Below are 20,618 nucleotides of genomic sequence, written 5' to 3'. Positions count from 1 at the left end.
CAATCTTTTACCATTATTCATAGTTCCCTTTTACTGGGTCAGTAAATAGTCTCTATAAATGAGCCCAATCCCCTTAAAATTCTCCGGGCAGGCTGTGCTTTCTTAATTTTTATTTATCAGAGCCCAGGATGATTGGCCTAATTTTAGAAATTAGCATGCAAATATTTACATTTTGCCTCTTTTCTTTCATTTCAGGAGACATCATAGGATAATTTTTACATCAAATATACAAGTTAAACTGTTAAAAAATGCAACCCATGGGGTCACAACCCATAGAAAAGTAAGACAAAGCACAGAGAAATCAAAGACAAGAGAAGACTGTGGAAAATAAATTCCACTTGACAACTATTTTCTTATTTCTTTCATCAAAGTATTGCAGACAATTAATATTTCATGCTCTATATGAAGAAAGAGGATGGAATTTGACCCATAAGTGTTGGAAACACACCTTATTCATTTATGATCCACTAATAACAAGCATATATTCAGATAACAAATACATTATTGTTCATGAAAGAACCCGAAATTAAAGGGTGATTCTCAGTCCAAGTAAATACAGAAATGCTGCCAAGACCGTCTGTTTGTCTCTCAATGACCTCATTTGTTTTCATCAAACAATATTGAGTTTTTTCAAATTAGATTAATCTTTGCCCTGTTGTTTTGGGCTATTTGGATAAAAATTTATAACCACTTTAACATAAAATAATCTCAGAAGTATACTGAAATATTTGCTTGAGAAGAACTATTTATAACTTACTTTTTTGTTTTAAAGAATATTTGGGCTTCATAATAGTTAAAAAAAAATTGGTAAGCAATTTCATCCAATAAATACCCAGCATGTAGACCAGAAAATACTTGTTGAATGAATGAATGAATGAATGAATGAAACATAAGCAATCTGATTGAAGCGAATAGGAACATAAATGCATGTATGCATATATACACATACCCATAACAATCTTTCTAAGAATTCTTTGGAAATAGGAGTTTTCATATTTCCGTCTTCAAGCACATCTACCCAACAACTTCATTTCAATATCAACATCTTTTTCAGAGTAAAATAAGTAGAAGTCGTAATAGGATTCTATTACATTTTCATCTGATCCTTCCTCCCTCCCCCAAACAATCAGCAAACAAAGAAAAACTTGTTCCAGATTTGTTTTAATACTCTAGGTCTAAAGGAAAGCCTAGAAACTGATATTTTACCAAGTTCCCTAAATGATTACACGTGGCAGACAATGTCTAAGAACTATATCATGTCTTTGTGTGTACCATGACCTTCACCTGGGAGCTTTCCCTTCAACAGCCCTCTTTGGATGGGATTAACTCCTTGTTCATAGAAATGAGTTGCCCCTTCTGGAAAGCCTTCCCTGGAACACTCCCCAGTCCCTTACCCACAGGCTGTCTTCCTTCCCTTTCCCTCTGCACTCTGACTCCCCTTCCCTAGGAACTTCCCCTCTGGTGGGTATTTTTCTGCCCCTCCACAGAGCAAGCTCCTTGAGGACACGGACACCCTCTGGCTGAGCTTCGAGTCACTAACACCTTGGCAAAGAAATGATTTAACCTCTCTGGGCCCTTAGTTACCTCACATGTAAAGTGAAAAAGGTGGACATTACCTCACTCTTGTAAGGACTAAGTGGTGAGCATAAACCGACTAACCTAGTATCCTGCACTGTGGGAAAACAAGTCCCTTCAGGGCTACTACTATGAAGATAAGAGAGAGACAAGGTCTTAAAATCAATCAGACAATTCATACCTCACTACCCGCAGGGCTTCAAGGATACTAACTGGAAAGGCAAATGCCCACCACCCTCATGAGCATCTGAGTCACAGCTCTTGGGAGATACAAACGGGTTCCACTTTAATCACACCCGAAGGTGATCGGTGTATAGAAGATCATATTTTCCTGTAGGAACAATGTCATCATGAATGTGTGTTCCTGATCAGCAGCCTGGCCTCAAACAAAGAATGGGAATAACTCGTAAAGATCCTTAAAGAATGGGCATGGTCATAAAGACCAAGATGCAATAAATATAAACATCTGTAATTATTTAAGGGAATGAAATCAGGCCCCACATAATCATAAATAAGCTATGAACACTGATTATAGAAGTGGCCCAAATATAGGACAGTACACATAGAATAAAATATAAGCATAGGGGTGCCTGGGTAGCTTTGTCAGTTAAGCATCAGACTCTTGGTTTCAGCTCAGGTCATGATCTCAAGGTTCACGAGTTGGAGCCCCGTGTCACGCTCTGTGCTGATAGCGTGGACCCTGCTAGGGATTTTCTGTCTCCCTCTCTCTTTACCCTTCCCCAGCCTGCTTGCTCACTCTCTTTCAAAATAAATAAATAAATAAATAAATAAATAGGAAATAAGAGGCAAGTAAAATATTTCCTCCTTTCTTTATGGAGTCTCTATTCTAAATCTAGTCAATTCAAAACTGAAGCTTGCCAACATATGGCAAAATTCTGTGAAAATAGTATCATTCAAGTCTTAATTTATTGACAACTGTCAGTGCTTTCTAGACTACATTGAAAAGCAGGAAAGCAACTGATGGCCCTCAACTAGGCTTTTTTTTTTAATGTTTATTTATTATTGAGAGACAGAGAGAGACAGAGCATGAGCAAGGCAGGGGCAGAGAGAGGGGGAAACACAGAATCCAAAGCAGGCTCCAGGCTCTGAGCTGTCAGCACAGAGCCCAACGTGGGACTTGAACTCACAAACCGCAAGATCATGACCTCGGCTGAAGTCAGATGCTTAATTGACTGAGCCACCCAGGCGCCCTCAACTAGGTTCTTTAAAAGGCACTTGCTACCATTTCTCACTGAACCACAGAAAGGCAAGGAAAATACCCCCTGTCCTATGGGGGAAGTTGAGAACAGGGAAGAAGTGGGATAAGAGTGCCCACATAGCAGTCTAAAAAGGGAATCGGCAAGATGGGCAGTGGTGAGTTTTTAAGGCGAAGGCGGCCAGTATGTCTAAATGTTGCCAGGTGTAACACTAATTCTCCCACGTTTCATCCATCACCTTTTAAAAAGGTTCTAAAACCTGTGAGCAGAATAGGAAAGGAGACTAGCCTTGCCTTTTTCGGAGGCCACTGAGTTATATTCTTTTCAACTGAACATTTGCACACCTCTCCCCATGGCACATGGAATTCTTAAGAAACATACACACAAGGGCACAATAGTCATGACAGGCTGGTTCTCTTCTTAGCAAAAAACTGAAAGTCTAAACATCTATCAGTGGAGATATGTTAAATAAATTACTGTACATGTGTGCTATGGAATCCATAAACAGTTAAAAAGCATGAACTGGCATGGGAAAATTCCCAAGTCCTACTGTTGTTGAAATTTTTTTTAAGTAAACTGTAAAAGATTATATACCACTTAATTCCATTTATGTAAAAATAAAACCACACATACAAAATTACATATATATGTACATATGTGTGAATAAATATGTAATAAACTAAAAAATATCTGAGAAAGATCCAATGAGTTGATAATGGTTATTATTTCTGAGAAGAGTGGGTTTTTGTAGTTCGAATAGGACTTTTTTTCCCTTCTGTTTAGTTTTTTCGGTATGATAATGTATTAACGCAAGTTGAACTAAAGTCTAAATTATATAATTATGCTCAAAAGGGAAAGAGGAAGAGAGAAAAGTCCAAAGAGAAAACAGAAAGTCCCAACAATGATGGTAGGTGGTTAGTCAGTTCTTGAGGATCAAACTCCCCCTCATTTATTACACAATTGAATGGGAAGGAATTTTGGTGTGCATTCACCAGCCCTTCAACATTTTAGTTACACTTTCTTGGTCATTAATCTATTTTACTTTATATCTGATACCATAACTGTAGTAACATAAAATTTCCAAATAAGAGGGGTACATAGAGTCAGAGAAACAAGATGGACTCACAGCTACAAAGGGCAAAGCAATTTTTTACCCCAAAGACGCACTGATTGAAGTAGATATCAACCAACACTCTACTAAACACGTGGTTTGCATTCCCTTATCCTCCTGTCCTTTCTTTATCTGGTACCAGTGGTTCTCAAGCCTCAGCCCCCATGAGACGCCCAGTGGAGACCTGGAAATGTAGAATCAGGGACCTGGGCCCAGGGACACAGCAGACCTGCAAGCCTAATGGTGAGATCATAGTCTGTGCCCCAGCTCCATCATCATCTAGTCCGTAACCTTGGACTATTCACTAAGCGTCTCAGCGGTACCATTTTTTTCATCTTCAAAAGGGGGTTATGACAGTACCTGTGAGGATTCAATGCCTGGCACTGAGTAAAGATTACCTAGAGTAGCTGCTGCTATTTGAATAAAGAGAAAGATGATCCCAGTTCCTATTATTATTGCAGGGCAAGGCCCAGGAATCTACATTTAACAGGTGATCCTGTAGTCCATTGTATTTTGAGAATCACTGCTTATACTCACGATTCCTTCAGGTAAGAGAAAGGACAGACAAAAAACAATATTCAAGGGCAAGTCAAAGCAACTATCAAGCTTTCACTATTGCTTCACCAAGTTAGCAGTGCTAGATTTTACCTTTATGCATACCTGCTGGTAGAAAGGCTCTTCTAGAAGGGCTGTCTCTTCTGGGAAGCCTGGTAGACACACCCTCCACCTATCCCACCAGGTCAGATACATGCTCATCTCTACAAGAGGCCTGACCTCACTGTGACCTAATCTATCTGATGAGCAACTTCAGAATGAGCATAAAGATGGGATCCTTGACGTAAATGCCTTTCAAAATACAGAGGAATGAAGTCCATCAGTTCTCTGCTGACCATGTGTTAACTGATCCAAAACCAGAGGCTCCATTTCTTTGCTAAGAAAAACTAACTGCATATTATTCCCTGATCTGATCAAAATTATTTGACCCTGAGACAATATTGCCTAAACATCACTCTGCTCTGAAGTCAAGTATTATCGACAAAATTCTCATTAATATGATTCCTCACTGAATCACCCTCTTTGAGTAAGAAAAGTCAAAACCCCCAGTGTTAGCATGGAGGACGCTGTTTCAAAGAGGACTTCTGAGAAACACAGCTAGTTTTCTGTTGTTATTATTGTTTCTCCCCCTGCGCGAACAAATGGTGCAAAAGGGTTAAGGAGAGGTCCATCCAGATTCCTTTGGATGCCAAATCCAGCGTGGTCTGTGGGTTCACACTGACTTCTCCCTACCCAGGTAATGCTCCTCTTGATTCTCTCTTTCCAGTCATTTTTATTTCACTGTGTGTGCTCTTTGGTTTCAGCTGTTTGTCTTTCTTTCACCTTCCACAGTGCTCCAATTTAAGATACAACCTCAATGCCCAGAAATGGAGAACGACCAAGTGAATGTTGATAACCTTCCCATAACAGAATCTCATGTACCCATCAAGGGCAATATTTCCAAGTTAGTTGCAAAGATTTGATGCCCTGATTTTAAGTGGAAATCTTTTTTTTAATAATGCAACATAAGTAGTAAGCTATTAGCTAAACACTTTTACACAGGGAAAAATATGGAAAGAAATATACTAAATATTAACAATTGTACCTTCTGGTGGTAGGGTTATCAGTAAATTTATTTTCTGCTTTCCCACACTTTAGACTATTCTTCAAAGCTTCTTCTATGAGCATATGTTACTATTCTGATCAGAAACACATAAATAAGCCAGTAGCTAAGAGCGAATACAATTGTTTCTCTTAAAATCCATGAGACAAATAGTGTGTGCGATGGAGTAGAAATAAAGAAAAATGAAGGGGGTGTCTCTAACATCAACCTCCGGAGCTTGAGAATTCTGATGCGTTCAAGAGTCTCTCTCATGAAGGACCACCTCAGGGCAGGTTGGGAATTTTGACCTCCCCCAAAAGGCTGACACTACTAACAGAAAGAGATCTCAGTATGCTGAATTCTCTAGTCTATTCTTGGGCCCAGTTTAATTTGAAGAACCTTATCTTCTTAAAGCTCAAAAAGAACATTCAAGAAATGGGTTTGTTTTGGGTATCTCTTTCCCTTGGGATGGTAGGATAATCAGGGGGAAAAATGACCATAAAGGAAACAGCAGGACAATCAGAAAAGACAGTCATACACTACAGCCACAGAAAGTTCCCTGCTGTACCACGGTTAATGGGGAAACAAACCCAAAGCCTTGGGCATGTTCCCTTGACACACGGTGCTTCCATCCTGTGGTATCTAACTGGCCTCTCATTGGCAAGGCAGCCATATTAATCGCTGAAAGATGAAGATGGCAAATAAGCAGTTCAAAAAATAAAGAATGAATAGAGGAGCTTCTTTAAGGTGAAACAACAGTAACTTGGACACGCACTGGCTCGCTAATGTGTTTTTCACTAGAATCGCTTTATCTGACCATCTGCTTGGGAGATTCCTAATAAATTACCATTTCAGGCCTCGCATTGATAGCTCTCAGAAGTCAAATGGGTAAAACATCTGACTCCCAACTTGTAAGAAGGCAATAGGTAAATGGTTGATGCAAAAGGCTCTGAAAAAATATCATCCCAGCCCACTGCACCCCTGCTCCAAAAAGGCTTCAGAAGGTATATTTTTATAGTCCAGTTACCAAATATTTAAAGAGCACCTACCATACTGAAATTAACTGAGAAACGCTTACATGTCAGGCTGTGCTAAGCACTTTGAATGGACCTTCCCACTCAACTGCCTCCAACACAATTATTACCTCCATATATAGGTGGGAACTGGGGGAGAGATTCCATATCTTTACCTGCCTAAGTAGAGATGTTGGTGTATTCTTTTCTTGGGGCTACCATAATAAATTACCACAACCTTGGTGGCTTTAAACAACAGACATTTACTCTTTCACAGTTCTGGAGCCCAGGAGTCCAAAATCAGGGTGTTGGCAGGGCTGTGCTCCCTGTAAAGGCTTTGGGAAGAGCCCCTCCTTGCTTTCTCCTGCCTCCTAGTGTCTCCAGGTGCTCCTTGGCTTGTGGTGGCTTAACTCTAATCTCTGTCTCTGTTGGGTTTGATTTTGCTTTTTTAGTTTTTAATTTTTTAACTAAATAGTTTACTACAATAACTGTAGTTATTAACACACAATTGGGCATTAATTCTTGAAATGTGGATTTTACATAATAGTATGTTTTAAAAAGTTCACAGGATCTTTGCTGAATATTGAGACTCATGGGTTGTCATTAAAAATGGCTGCAGACCGGGGCGCCTGGGTGGCTCAGTCGGTTGAGCGTCCGACTTCCTCCCAGGTCATGATCCCACGGTTCGTGGGTTCGAGCCCCACATTAGGCTCTGTGCTGACGGATCAGAACCTGGAGCCTGCTTCAGATTCTGTGGGTCCCTCTCTCTCTGCTCCTCCCCCACTCTGTCTCTCTGTCTCCCAGAAATAAACATTAAAAAAAAAATGCCTTCAGAGGGTGGCTTGTGTGGCTTAGTTGGTTAAGCATCTGACTTTGGCTTAGGTCATGATCTCACAGTTTGTGGGTTCGAGCCCCACGTTGGGCTCTGTGCTGATAGCTCAGAACCTGAAGCCTGCTTCAGATTCTGTGTTTCCCTCTCTCTCTGCCCCTCCCCCAGTCTCTCAAAAATAAATAAACATTTAAAAAAACTTAAAAAGACAAACACCTATTCCCCCTCCCCAGAACAACTGAACGGGAGTCCCAGAGAACAGAGCGCAGGCGTTTATATCTGCCTTTGCCATAATATGGTTGTCTTCTCTGTGTATCTGCCTGTCTCCACTCCCTGGTCTAAAGACACTTGTCATATCGGACCTGGGGCCACCCTCAGCCAGTATGACCTTATCTTAACTAATTATACTTCCAAAGGTCCTATTTCCAAATAAGGTCACATACTGAGGTTCCTAGTGGCCATGAACTTTGGTAAACACTCCACAGCCCGGGACTGCTGGACTCTGGCATAGCAGTGTAACTCCAGAGCCCACATCCTGAGCCATGATGCTCTCGGTGCCTCTTGAGGGACCCCCTCTGTTAGGCACAAGGTGATGTCAGAGCATGACATGGCTCCCGTCCCCAAGGACTTACGAACGCAAACAAGGTGATGAAGGAGAAAAAGCACAGCCATGAAGAACCCATGTGGACTTCTGTGTGCCACAGAAACATAGACAAGGTAGGCTGGGGGCCTTAAGCACAGGCAGCATGTGGACAGGTGGGGAGGAGAGACCTGAGCCGAGGCTAAGCGGCTACAGCAGGAACAGCATGTTCAAGAGAGAGTGCGTGCACTGGAGGGCCGTGGAAAACGAGGTTGGAGTAAGGATATGTTAGAGAGGCTTCCAAGGTGAGGGGAGCAACGTTGATTCATTTTTGAAGTTAAGAAAAAAATGAATAGGGATCAAAATGATAAAATTCGGGCTTACGCCTCTGGCAGAGGAAGGCAGGGTGAGTGTGCAGCCAGGAGAAACCATCGAAACTTCTTGACAAAAGAAACAGTGCGCATGTCCATACGAACATACATAGGCATCATGTCTGTAGCATCTCTGTCACACTTAAGCCACTTGCCTTCGAAAGGAAACCAAATATGCAGATGGCCACTCTTCTATCTTCCCTCCATTAGAAGAGTCCCTATTATTACCAACCTCCCCAAACTCACACACATACACACACACTAGCTTCCCTCCCAACACCCACTTGCACCCCAGCGAAGAGAAGGCGGCCAAGACATAAGTCACCTTTGCACCGCTCACAACAGGCTCCCCTCTGCTTGATGGCCAGGGCACAGTCTCTCGACAGCACTGGGCACTTCTCTCTCTTACAGGTCACTTCCTTGTTCTAGGCAAAAAGAGACAAGAGACATTTGAAAGCAACTCCAAACAGAATCCCCAGAAGCCTGACACAGGTTTTCCTAGCCTCCCTCTTCCTATCTTGCCTTCATCTTGGCAAGAACACTCAGGAAAGCAAATAGGATTTCGCTCTCTCTGGAACAGAAATAGTCATCCAGAAACACAGAACTTTTGAGAAGGGCACACGAGAAGGGATGAAAAGTCCCTTCTTCAGAAACCAACGTAACCCAGATAACCGAACGCCGAGAGAAAAGCATTCTCCCGCTCTGTTCTAAGGTTTCTCTTTAGTATACACTATAGGAACGATAATATTTGTGTAAATCATATTTTGCCCATTGGGCTACCTGGGCCAGGACTGCATCGTGAGAACAAAAATATTTGCACACAGCCGTCCAACAATCCTTAATAGTAGAGTGCATTAAAATGCAGCAATCTAAAGTTCCAACTCAAATAATGACAAAGTTGAGTATTGAATCAGCTCAGTTAGAGAAAAAATAATATTCCCCACGCCAAGCAGAGACACAGGCGTCAGTGTTTTATAGCCATGGGACAGCTGCATTATATTAGCACTTATGCTAATGAAGTGTGGTGAGCATTTGCATCTTCGGTTTTATCCTGAAAGGTTAGCTGTTAAAATGTCTCAGAGAAGACCCAAACGTGATGTATATGCCTGTTTATACACAGACCGGATACACGTGCACCAAAAATACAATGTCACAAACCTCAACAAGATTTGAGCTTCAGTAAGTTTCTCCTATATGCTAGGCGCTATGGCTTTCATTCCTACTTAACTTCTGCGAGATAAGCATTATTCATATCCCCCGTTGATAAACAAGAAAACTGCTGCTCAGAGAAGGTATATATATATATGACCTGAGGAATCCATTCTTTCCCCCCCCCCCACCCTTTTTGGTGTCTGTTATGTGATAAGGTCCTTCACGGAGCTAACCTCATTTCCTCCCACAATCTGTGGTCCTCATCCTTAGCTGCAAACCAGGACCCTTGTGTGGTTCTTAACAAAGAGGGCACTGTCTCCCACCCCCTGAAGCTCCGAGCTGATTGATCTGAGGATGAGACCTGGGTGCTTCCCGAGCTTCCCAGGTAATTCCAACGTGCAGCCACTCTACGGAGCACATTCTTGTTCCCAGTGAGGCTGAGATGGGTTCGGGAGCTGTCAGCAGTCCCTCAAGTGATGGTAGACCTATAATCTGAACCCAGGTGGCCCAGCTCCCAGCCCTCCAAAGCTCTTTCCCTCCCCCTCTCCTTCATAATGATGGCTGCATCAAGACTCACTGTAGGTCACAGCCCTTCAACTGATTCTCATAATTTTTCTCAAGTTACAAGCAAAATACATAGTATGGTCACAACTCAAATTTAAGAGGTATATTTTAAAATATTAATAGTGTCCCTCCACTACCACTGAAGTCATCATGAGCAATGATCAGGGATATATGCTGCCTGGCATCATTAACAGTGACTTCATTTGGCAAAGTGCAGTTCCCACAAGCCGCAGTTTGATACCGACCCCGCCCCCACCCCCACCCCAAGACTCTGGAAGTGAACACACTTTCTAAGCAGAACTTCTGTTAGCACGGCTTATGCAAACCTGGCTGCAGCTTTAGGGAAGGGCCACCCCCAAGTGCATCTCCTCTCTGGAGGGAAAAGTCCTCAGGCATGGGGAGTTCAAAGCTCTAAGGGCGGTCAGAGTGGGTATGAGACACAATTCAGGGTCTGATAAATAGGAAGACCCACACTTTCTTAAATATAGGAATCCTTTGCTAAATTAGAAACCTGGGAGCCAGTCAAAATCCATAACAGGATCCCAAGATTCATAATAAATAGCTTGTAATTACAGTCCAGCACAAAAGTCATTCCAACCAGATGGTTTGTAGCTGCACATCTGGAATTTTTTTGTTGTTCTCTCTCTCTCCCTTTCTCTCTCCCTCCCTCTTTCTCTCTCTCTCTCTCTCTCTCTCTCTCTCTCTCTCTCTCTCTCTCTCACACACACACACACACACACATACACACCCCAAACCTAAACTTTAGCTCTACTTTTACTGCAGGATTTCCCCCATTCTAATGACATTTGGAGTTTTTTCATATTCTACCAAGCCGCCATATCTGATCATTTCCCTGGTGTCTGGTTGACAAGGATATGAAGCACATGCTTAGAATCGCAGGCCCTCAAAGAAAGCAAGAAAAACTACAGAGAATTGCTGGCCAGAGGCTGATTCCTCTGTCTCCTTAATTGAGTCCAGCAGCTACAGAGTAAATTTAAGCACAGGTTAATTAAGACCACTCGCTTTGCTGTCACTGATTTTGCGGCAAGACAAGAACGCTGGGCTGCAGCCGGCGGCTCTGGTGAGAAGCCGCACACGAAGCCACGCCTGCAGCAGCCCACCTCCGCTGGCCTCCTCATCCCCATGTGCGCCAAGTGTCCTCTGCCCTGATGCAAGGCCATGGCTCGTTTGGCTCACTTCTTCACTCAAGAAGCCTTTTCTGATGCTGATTCATACTTACCAAACACGTTCCGTGTACCGGGCTCTGTGCTAAGAATTTTATGTGCATTATTTCACCCCAAAAAATCCACATCACCCCCCATTTTACAGATGAGGAACCAAGGTTAAGAAACCTGCCCAGGGTCACATAAAAGTCAGATTTGGAATGCAAAGAGAGGCTTGTCTGACTCCAAAGGCAAACATTTAAATGTTGCACTTTGCTACTTCCAGGCACTCAGGATACAGACAAGAACAAAACAATGTCCCGGCCCAGAAGCCCCAGGGGAGACTGGTGCCTTCCCAGTCGTTCCACACAAGTGAAGTGAGCTCTCTAACAGGAGCAGGATAACTCCACAGAGCTTTGTCATCACCAACCACGGGAAGGTGTACAAACACCAGCTGTTTTCTGGTAATGAGGACAATTCTAACCATTCTGGATAATCTGATAGGTAGCTGTGCCTATATATCTCTGAAATCTAGACTGGCATCCCCAAACAGACTTCCCAGAGATTCCAGCTTGGGCTTGAATCTCTCCAAATCTAAGCAACAGACACAGTGGTAGAAAAGCACTGCAGGAAAATGTCAGAATGTTCTAAAAAACAGACCTAGCCAGTGTTTAAGAGTAATAAGCCTTATCACATTTTTCATGCTCTGTCTCTGTCTCCTGGTGTTTATCACTTTCTAGGGTCAGCCTGCCTGTGATTTACCTGTTGTCAAAGGTATCTGCATTATTGCCTCCTTTCCAAAAGACTGAATATATCAAAACCCCAAACATAGCCTCTGGAGGCACATGAAATGAAGTGCCAACATGCAAAAATAGAAGGGGGGGCATAGGGAGTAAAAAAGAAAAAGTCTACATGGCTGGCAACAAAGCTCTATAAGGATGTGAGCCAAACCACAGCTCCAGCCACAGCCAAGTTCAAACAGGATTCCCGCAGCCAGCTTGTTGTGTCTGAAGTCTGCCACTAGATGGTAGCACAGAGTTCCATGGGCTTAGGAATTGGGACCATGAGACCCAGTAGTGGCTCCTGAACATTTTTCAGCGTCTGCTGTTGAGGGAAATGATCTCCCACTGCAGGGGAGTGGTGGTGGGGTTATAGAGAAGATAGCAGATCACCACTGGGAGATTTTCCTGTTTGCTTTCTGCAACTAGAAAAAAATGTTTTTTGAAATGCTTTTGTTCTCTTTCAAGCCAATGTCTTGATTTTTTTTTTTTTTCTCAGATTCTTCCGGGACCAATCCTATTATGAAATATGGAAAGTATTACCTGACCTTTCATTTATATTTTAAAAAATAATAATAAAATAGAAATCTGGAGAGGAAAACACAGCAGCTAATATGATGAGACCGATCAGGGAGAAAGGTCAGCAGGCAGATACTCTATTTTTAGACTCTGAAACTGTACCTCAAATATCTTGAAATAAGAATAAAAACAAAAATACCTGGTGCCCCGCCTGCTGAGACTCTACAGCCATATTAGGAAGCTGGCAGACCACCTGAGTGTCTTCCTAGAAGATGGCATTATTTCCCTTCAGTCCTTGTCTCTTATAAAACCAAACCCTACCCTTGGGGGCAAACAGCTGTCATTTGGCAAACTACCAAATTCTAAGTGCCAGACCCTTTTGCAGAAAATCAAGAAGGTTGTGAAGTTGTAATACTTTTTTCTGACCAGATGAACAACACTCAATATGTCAATGAAGTCCACAGGCCAGGGAGTATCATAGAGAAGATAAAGAGGCAACTAACAGTGGTTGTCTTTCTTCCATTAGAAGCCCTGAAGACTATCCCTTCCTCCTATGTATGTGCAAGCCCCCCCCCCCAACTCTGTCATTGAATCATGGCAGTCTTACTTGAGGAGGAGCTTATAAGACTGTGTTGCCCTCCAGAATCCCCCTACCAAAACGCAAACATCCATGGGAGTGGACCCATATTAACCCTGACTCATCTGTCCCCTTCATCAACAGCTACTGTCAGGGGACGGATGCCCAGCATGACAACTCTGACAAGTAAAGACACAGTGTAGTTCTAGAGCAGCCAAACTGAAGACTTGATATGTGTGCCATGGTGCGCGGTGCCGTTGGAGCGAGGAGTCATGCTACAAGCTTCCTCTCTATTCTCCAGAAACCTACAGTGTTGGAGGAAACAAGATGTCACACGTTAGCAGATCACACCAAAACTGCAGGGCAGCTTCTGGCACCAAGCGGGAATGTCACCTTGACTCAAAAGCCATCGTGGGCGGTGAGCACAGATAGGACACTTTGACCCCGAATCAAATCATTTTTCTCTGTGAGAAAAATGGTGTTTTGTTTTGTTTTTTCTCAATGGTGTTTCACTACTTGAGAGTCTCAAGATTGATCACAGAGGAATTTGTTTTTAGGATTACAAATATCTTGTGTCAAGTTTCCCAAGGAGGAAGGTGATCCGACATCAGCACATGTATTCTCCATGGAATTTCTAGTCTCCCCATGCATGAAGTTAAAGAGGTCAACTTTTCCTTGAAGTCCCCCGTTGTAACCCAAATCCAGCCCCAAAAGAGCCGAAGGGAACTTTATGGTACCTTTGAACGCAGGTCACAATTTCTCCTAGGCGATATTATAAAACTTCTCATAAACAGAAGAATAATACTTCACGTTTACATAGCACTTTTCTTCTAAAGCGCTCAGCAGACATTATTTCATTAATCCTCACAGGTTTCTTAAGATTTGCAGATGGGGGAATGGTACACAATGAAGTTAAGTGTCTCAGGTCCCTCAAAGAGCTAGCGAGCAGTGGACCTGGGAACACAACCTGGTTCCCAGGCCTGGATTAAGGGGCCAGCCAAGGAGGTTAGTTGCTAAGGCACAGCATTAAAATTTATGGGTGTATCATATTAGAATTAGGTTAGCTCCTACATGACTGTTGAGATTTTAGGAATAGATTAGTATGTAGCTGAGCTAGTCTGGAAATCTTCCGGAAAGAGGCCACCTGGGCCCAACACACAAGGTCTCCGGCCCTTTTATAAGGTAACCTGTCAAAGGCACCGTGCAAGGGCTGGACCGGGACTTGGGCAAACAGACTGGGCTGCAGAATGGCATGGTTCTAGAATTCAGAGATACAGGCAAAGGCTGAAAGAAAAGACCCAGAGTGGGCAGGTTCCATTGCTTGTCAGTGGGTTTGACAAATGGGACATAAAATACAGTGATTCTCTGGAACATACGGTCAGGGGAAATCCTTTCCAAGGGAGCATGAGCGCTCATAGAGGAGCCAACACAAGCCTGTACCTGCTCCAGCCTGTCTCCTTCGGACAAAATCTGTTCTTGATCTCTGAGACAATAATCACCGGGCGGGTGGGGGGAACTGAGATAGTTCAGTGGTTGCCAGTGGCAATATTAAATTTGATTGATGATTTATTGTTTTAATTAAGCTTTTACTTGCTCGTCCTTTATTACTGATAGTACAATTGACTTCCCCATAATTCTTGCACAGAATGAGCTGGAGAAAAAAAAGGGGTGGGGGAAATTTGGTCCACTACAAAGCTTTAGTTACAAGTATGAGTCTCTGAGCCATATCTCTCAGCTCAATGAAAATAGGAAGAAAAAAAAAATGGAAAGAGAGAAAAAATTAACAAAACCATTTCAAAGGTGAGGAAAGGGCGATTAGTAAGGAAAATGACTCAAACTTCCCAGGCAAGAGAATGTTTCCCAAGATCTCTTTTCTTCCCCAATTGAGTGAGGTCAGTACAAGAGGTGGGAGGTGTCTGAGGTCAGTAGGAAAGGTGGCAGGTGTCAATGGCCCTTGCTTTTAATGTAAATTAGCATTTTCAGACCTTTCTGAACCCCCAACCTCCACCACTCTTTGCAAATTCCTTTAATAGCCAAAGCGAGAGAGAGAGAGAGAGAGAGAGAGAGAGAGAGAGAGAGAGAGAGAGAGACGCCGATCCATTGCTAACCAAACAATGAAGTGGCATATAGTTTTCCGGGCAGGGGGCTGAACTATTAAGAGTACCTGGCATTTGTAGAAAATCTATTATTTGCTAGACTGTGCTGAGCATGTTTTGTGTATTATATCCTTTTTAACCTTTGCAACAAGTCTCAGGAAGGTACCAATTTACCCCTATTGTTTTCGATAAGAAAACTGAGGCACAGAGAGTTTTAAGGGCTTCCCTGGGTTTACACAGCTAGTCAGGGCAGAGATTCAAAGCCAGGACTCACCGATAGCGGTGTTGGTGATTAAATCACAATGCTACACAATTTGGTTCAAAGGCTAAGATGAGCCATCTCTCCCTTGTAGCTAGGAATTTAAATGTTTGCCTTTGTTAAGCACTCCTCATTTTCAGACCATTATAAACCTTAGTGGTTTATGGTTTCATTTTGAACACATGAATAAAAATAGTGCATTTTAAGATAGACAGATTAAGTCTCTGGCTTAAAACTCAAAACAAGCCTCAATTTCTGAAAGCCTGGTCATTTGCAAAACAGATGAGAACCTGGATCCTTAGCCTCCGAGCCCTGTCATTGCTTCCTCAATTTGAGCAGGAGGGTGTCTCTCCGGGAGGCTGGTAGCACCCGGAGGCCACACTTTTGGAGTCTTAAGGTAAAAATCCCTTGCAAGAACATATTTTTGGAGACTTAATGTGCAAGCAAGCATCTTGCAAGGACAACACAATTCACTGCACTACATCTGGGAGTGTTATTCTTTCTTCCTCCTGTCTAGGCTCAGCGAGCCTTTCCCCTGGAGACCTGGACCCTGGCAAATGCGGCCTTCCCCGGCCCTGCGAACAGTGCAAACTCTGAACAAAGCTGCCCTTGAAACTCAGCCATTTAAAAGACTTTATGAAGCCCACCGGGGCCCCCCGATTATTTTGCAACAAGTCATATCCCATGAAGAAATTCACTTCTCTGCAACACAAAACAGAGGGAGATTAAAGAAAAAGGCAGGAGGGGTAAGGGGGGGGCTGGAGAAAAGAAGTAAGGCCCCCTGCTGTTCTGTCTGGCCAGAATCGTGTCTTTTAGTACCCATATCCTCTACAAAGACGATGTTCTGATGATATATGGCCCTAATACATCACTAAGTGACAGTGCTCTCCTGATATTGTACCTTGAAAATATGACACGTGCCAGAAGAAGCAACGGGGGATTAATAAGGAGGCCTTTTATATTTAACTTACCTAACATTTCAATTCTTTTTTAATGCGCTTTCGTTTGTTGGAAGGGATTGTTTGGGGTTCTATGCTGTTTAAGGATTTAGGTCTGGTGTTGTTGTTTTTTTCTTTTCTCTTTTTTCTTTCCTTTTTCTTTTTTTTTTTTTTTTCTCCTTTTCAAGAAACCCTCAGAACAAAGAAACGCAGGCCATTAGAATGTCCCGGCCACTCAAGCACAACTCTGATTTAAAACAGGGCAGTGTCAGACAGCTCCTCATTCTGTTTAATCATATTTTGAAATAGAACCAAAACATTAGAGATGGCAGAACACAAAAGAAATAACCACCAAATAAAAATAGTAGCCCAAAGAAAGTAGCACTGCCTGGTTTTTATTACACCGTACGTCTTATAAGCGAGGGTCTGCGGGTAGCACCACGTTCATGGAACTGTAATGGATGGGACATAAAGCAGCCGGTGACCTCGCACATCGGACCCTGCCACAGGCGCGGCTCTGACAACTCCAGCCCTCAGAAGCAGAAGGGAAAACCAGAAGATAGGCTGGTCCCCTTTTGCCAGGAGACGGGAGCCAAATATGTGAAGCGAGAGGAATAAATGTGGGCATCCTTCCTTAATTTTGCCCAAATTCTCAAGCCCGCTCCTCTCTCCTCCCCAGCCAACCAAAAGGGAGTCAAACAGCTGGGACGTGGGATGGGGCCGGTGATACAGAGGAAATGTCTACAGATTCCGGACCAGGGGTGAGAGGGGGTGAAGTCCTTCAAAGTAACGCAGCCTCCAGCACAAGCGGTCCAGCTGTCTCTCCCAGCACCTTTGATGATTTTACTTTGCTGTGCGCCCTTCAGCACATGAAGAATAATGAATCTGTTTCTTCCTCCACCCAAAAAGAAAACAAAGAAGAAAGGGGAGATGAAATTCTCTGAACATTTGTATGCATTTCTGGTGAGTTCTTTTACTCTCCAGATGATGGGAGGCCAAGTCCAACCACCAGCGACATCTATGACACTGAGGGCACAAGCCAGGCTTCCTCCTCTCTGGGCAATGGCGTGGAGGCTGCCCACTAGTTTGGCGGGAGTATTGGAGAGACTGAGGAGTGAAGGAGCTAAACATAATAATAAAGTTGGAGCACCTCCCACAGGAAAGGTTGCGATGTGACATCCAGGAAGGATGCGTGGAGAGATGATGGTGGCAGTGCCTCTTCTGACCCACCACCATGTACAAACCAGGCTCTCTGGCTAGACAAAGACGCTGAGAGGTCAACGGACCCTGTCAATTACGCACATAGAGGATTCTCTGCCAAGAATGCAAACGTCCAAAGCGTAGAGATGGAGTGTCTTAGATCCCATTGGTGTCCTGCCGGGATGGTGGGAGGTGGCAGACCACCTCCTCTTGGGGCCAGCCCTGAAAGGTGTCCCCCTCGTCAGCACATGCCACTTCCTGCATCTTCCACAGTGGGTGGGACTCACCAGGTTCTCACATGCCCCCTCATTCCTGTGGGTCAACAACGAGCCACGGAGCAGATTTTTCACAGAACAGAAGAGTTTTCTCAGGTTGCCCGTGAAAGCTTGCGCACTGTTGGGAGCTACAAAAATACCTGCTCTTGACAAGTAAATGGAGCTGACATCACAGGGAACACAGGCAGGGTGGAGGGGCTGCTCGCAGTCCATCTGTCATCTTGACAAAGTAACTTTCTGGTCACTAGTGAGACACTTTTAAAGACATCTGCACAATTGACCCTGACCACCAGCAATCACAGAGGCTTTCAAAGGGACCCCTGGGATGGCAGGCTGTAGAGCTGATTCCTACTGTCCTGCCTCTGAATAACGGTAAAGGCGATGTGAGGCATTAGATGCTGGAAAGATCCCTGCTCCCGGATCGCCTTCCCATTCATACTGACTGCAGACAGGGTCCAGTTAGCCTGAGGAGCATCAGACAGGAGAGCAAGGGGAAGCAGGGGCCCTCTAGCTGGCTGAAACTGGAAAAGCCAGCTCCAGACTTCCCATATGAAGGCAATTCTGTGAGCTAGGGTTGGTCTGACTCATTCACCAGGGCCATTAGCAGCATGTTCCCTTCACCAAGACTTTCCCAAGGGCCACATGCAGATGTCAGAAAGCACTGAAGAAGCCACAGATTTATTTCATAGGTTTAGAATGTAATTTTAATCCACGAGCTTTCATTTTCAAACTCATCAAACAATCAACAAATGTAAATTTTGTATATAATCCATATCAGATTAAGGTGTTACAAAGAAATGATTAGGTACCCACCAAACATTACCTAAACTTGCTGCTAAAGGGATTCACCACATGTGCCCTTTTTACTGTTTGTTTTTATTTTTGAGAGAGAGAAAGAATAAGCAGGGAGGGGCAGAGAGAGAGAGAGAGAGACAGAGACAGAGACAGAGAATCCAAAGCAGGCTCCGTGCTGTCAGCACAGAGCCCGACGCGGGGCTTAAACTCACAAACCATGAGATCGTGACCTGAGCCGAAGTTGGAAGCTTAACCGACTGAACCACCCAGGTGCCCCATGACCCATTTTTAAAAACAAAGGGCCAACCCTGATTATTACCCTTAATAGTTGATTTTTAAAAGAGTTTCACCATAAAACAGCTTATTGAAGTCTTTAACATCTAAAATAAGATAAAACTGTCAGCAGAAAACAAATGGCCTTTAGGAAATGTGACATCTTTGTTATAAACCTGGGTTTTTCTGTGGGTTAAACATTTGCACTGCAGAAGTCAAAACTATCTGACTAAAAATCTGTGAGTCTGGTTAATAAATATTTTTTGAGCCCCTGCTCTCGTCCAGGCACTGTGCCAGGTTTTGCTGGGAACAGAAAATATGAATCAGATACATCTTCTGCCCTAAAAGAGCTTACAGTCCAAGAGGGAGAGGGACCAGAGCATGAACACAGCAAAAGCACCTCATATGTTGCAACACGAGTGGCCCATGGTGCTGTTCATGAGTTCAGAGGAGGCAAAGGTCAGTTTCAACCAAAGTCCACTGCCGCAATCTCCCTGAGATCATCCAACTCATCTTGGTTCCTTAGCTACTATGTGGGCTACTGAAGGAGACTAAAAAGTTTTGTTACGCAGTTATCTCACTGAGACAGAATTTGACCGACATATGTCAGCACCTTGGGATGTGACAACCCACAAAAGGAATCTCCTTTGACGAGGACATCCCAGCACACTCCAACTTACGTGCAGCAACATGGCTCAGCATTGTGAGCCCTGGAACTGTCTGTTTTATGCATATCATGGGAAAATATTGTGTGCCACGTTATTCCTGCTCTAGGAAATTTTAAGGTTTAACACACTTTGCTGGTCTTGCATCTATAAAATGTTTTAGGCAAAATGTAAAATACCAACATATTGAATTTTGATTTAAATACCGAAACCAATACTTACAATGCTACCAAGTATAAGCAGTAATACATATTTTAAAAAATAGTTTTCTATAGGAAAAATTTTGTTTTATAATTATCATTGCTTATTATATATATCTTACTCTGATTATGTTATTGTTCATGGGACACAACTTTCCATCTTTTGGTGTATTTGTATAATTTCCTTCTATCAGATTTGATACACAATGTAATGTGAACTCTGAAAAAGGCAAGTTATCATACAGAAAAAGCAGATTTACAGTAGAAATCAAATTTCATAATTTAATTTTGGTGGTTGGAATTAGCTAGATCTTCAAATTATTGAATCAAAAAATTAAACACAAATAGCAGATACTCATTTATCCGACAGATAAGCACTGTCCCGGGCCAGCACTGTCTCAGGCCCTGGGGGTACAGCGTGAATGGCAGAGCCCACATCCTCACGGAGCTGATATTCTAATTGGGAGACATACAGGAAGCAAATATCTGCCTGATAACAGGCACTGACAAGGACTTTGGAAACAATGAAGCAGGACAAGGGCACAGAAGAACGATGTGTACTGGGGAGAGAAAGACCCTCGATAAGGGAACATTTTTACTCAGAGACCAGAGTGAGGGGATGAGAATACGTAATATATTGGATAAGTGTGTTCCAGAGAGAACAAATACCCTTGCTGAGGGGGTGCTGGGTATCACGTGTGCTGGGAGCCAAGGATGGCTCTGATGGGGAGGGAAGGCCAGAGGCGGCATCAGGAGCCAGATCACGTAGGGCCTCGCAGACCACAGTTATATTTCAGACTGTGTTGTGAGATGAGAACCACCGGAGGGATT

The 20,618-nt window shown here is 43.3% G+C and overlaps 1 protein-coding gene across 1 annotated transcript in view; it reads right to left on the bottom strand.

Moving 5' to 3' along the window:
• The window catches only part of BMPER (BMP binding endothelial regulator), a 251,126-nt gene that overhangs the window by 211,685 nt on the left and 18,823 nt on the right, over positions 1 to 20,618 (bottom strand). The window contains exon 3 of the mRNA XM_047096890.1: positions 8,658 to 8,757. Coding sequence (XP_046952846.1) covers positions 8,658 to 8,757 — 100 coding nt within the window. The remainder of the gene's footprint in view (positions 1 to 8,657; positions 8,758 to 20,618) is intronic.

This window comes from Lynx rufus, unplaced genomic scaffold, assembly GCF_022079265.1.
Source record: "Lynx rufus isolate CCGP_SWC_20201006 ecotype Redwood Valley unplaced genomic scaffold, mLynRuf1.p SCAF_4, whole genome shotgun sequence".
Lineage (NCBI taxonomy): Eukaryota > Metazoa > Chordata > Mammalia > Carnivora > Felidae > Lynx > Lynx rufus.
This window is presented reverse-complemented; position numbering and strand designations above follow the sequence as displayed.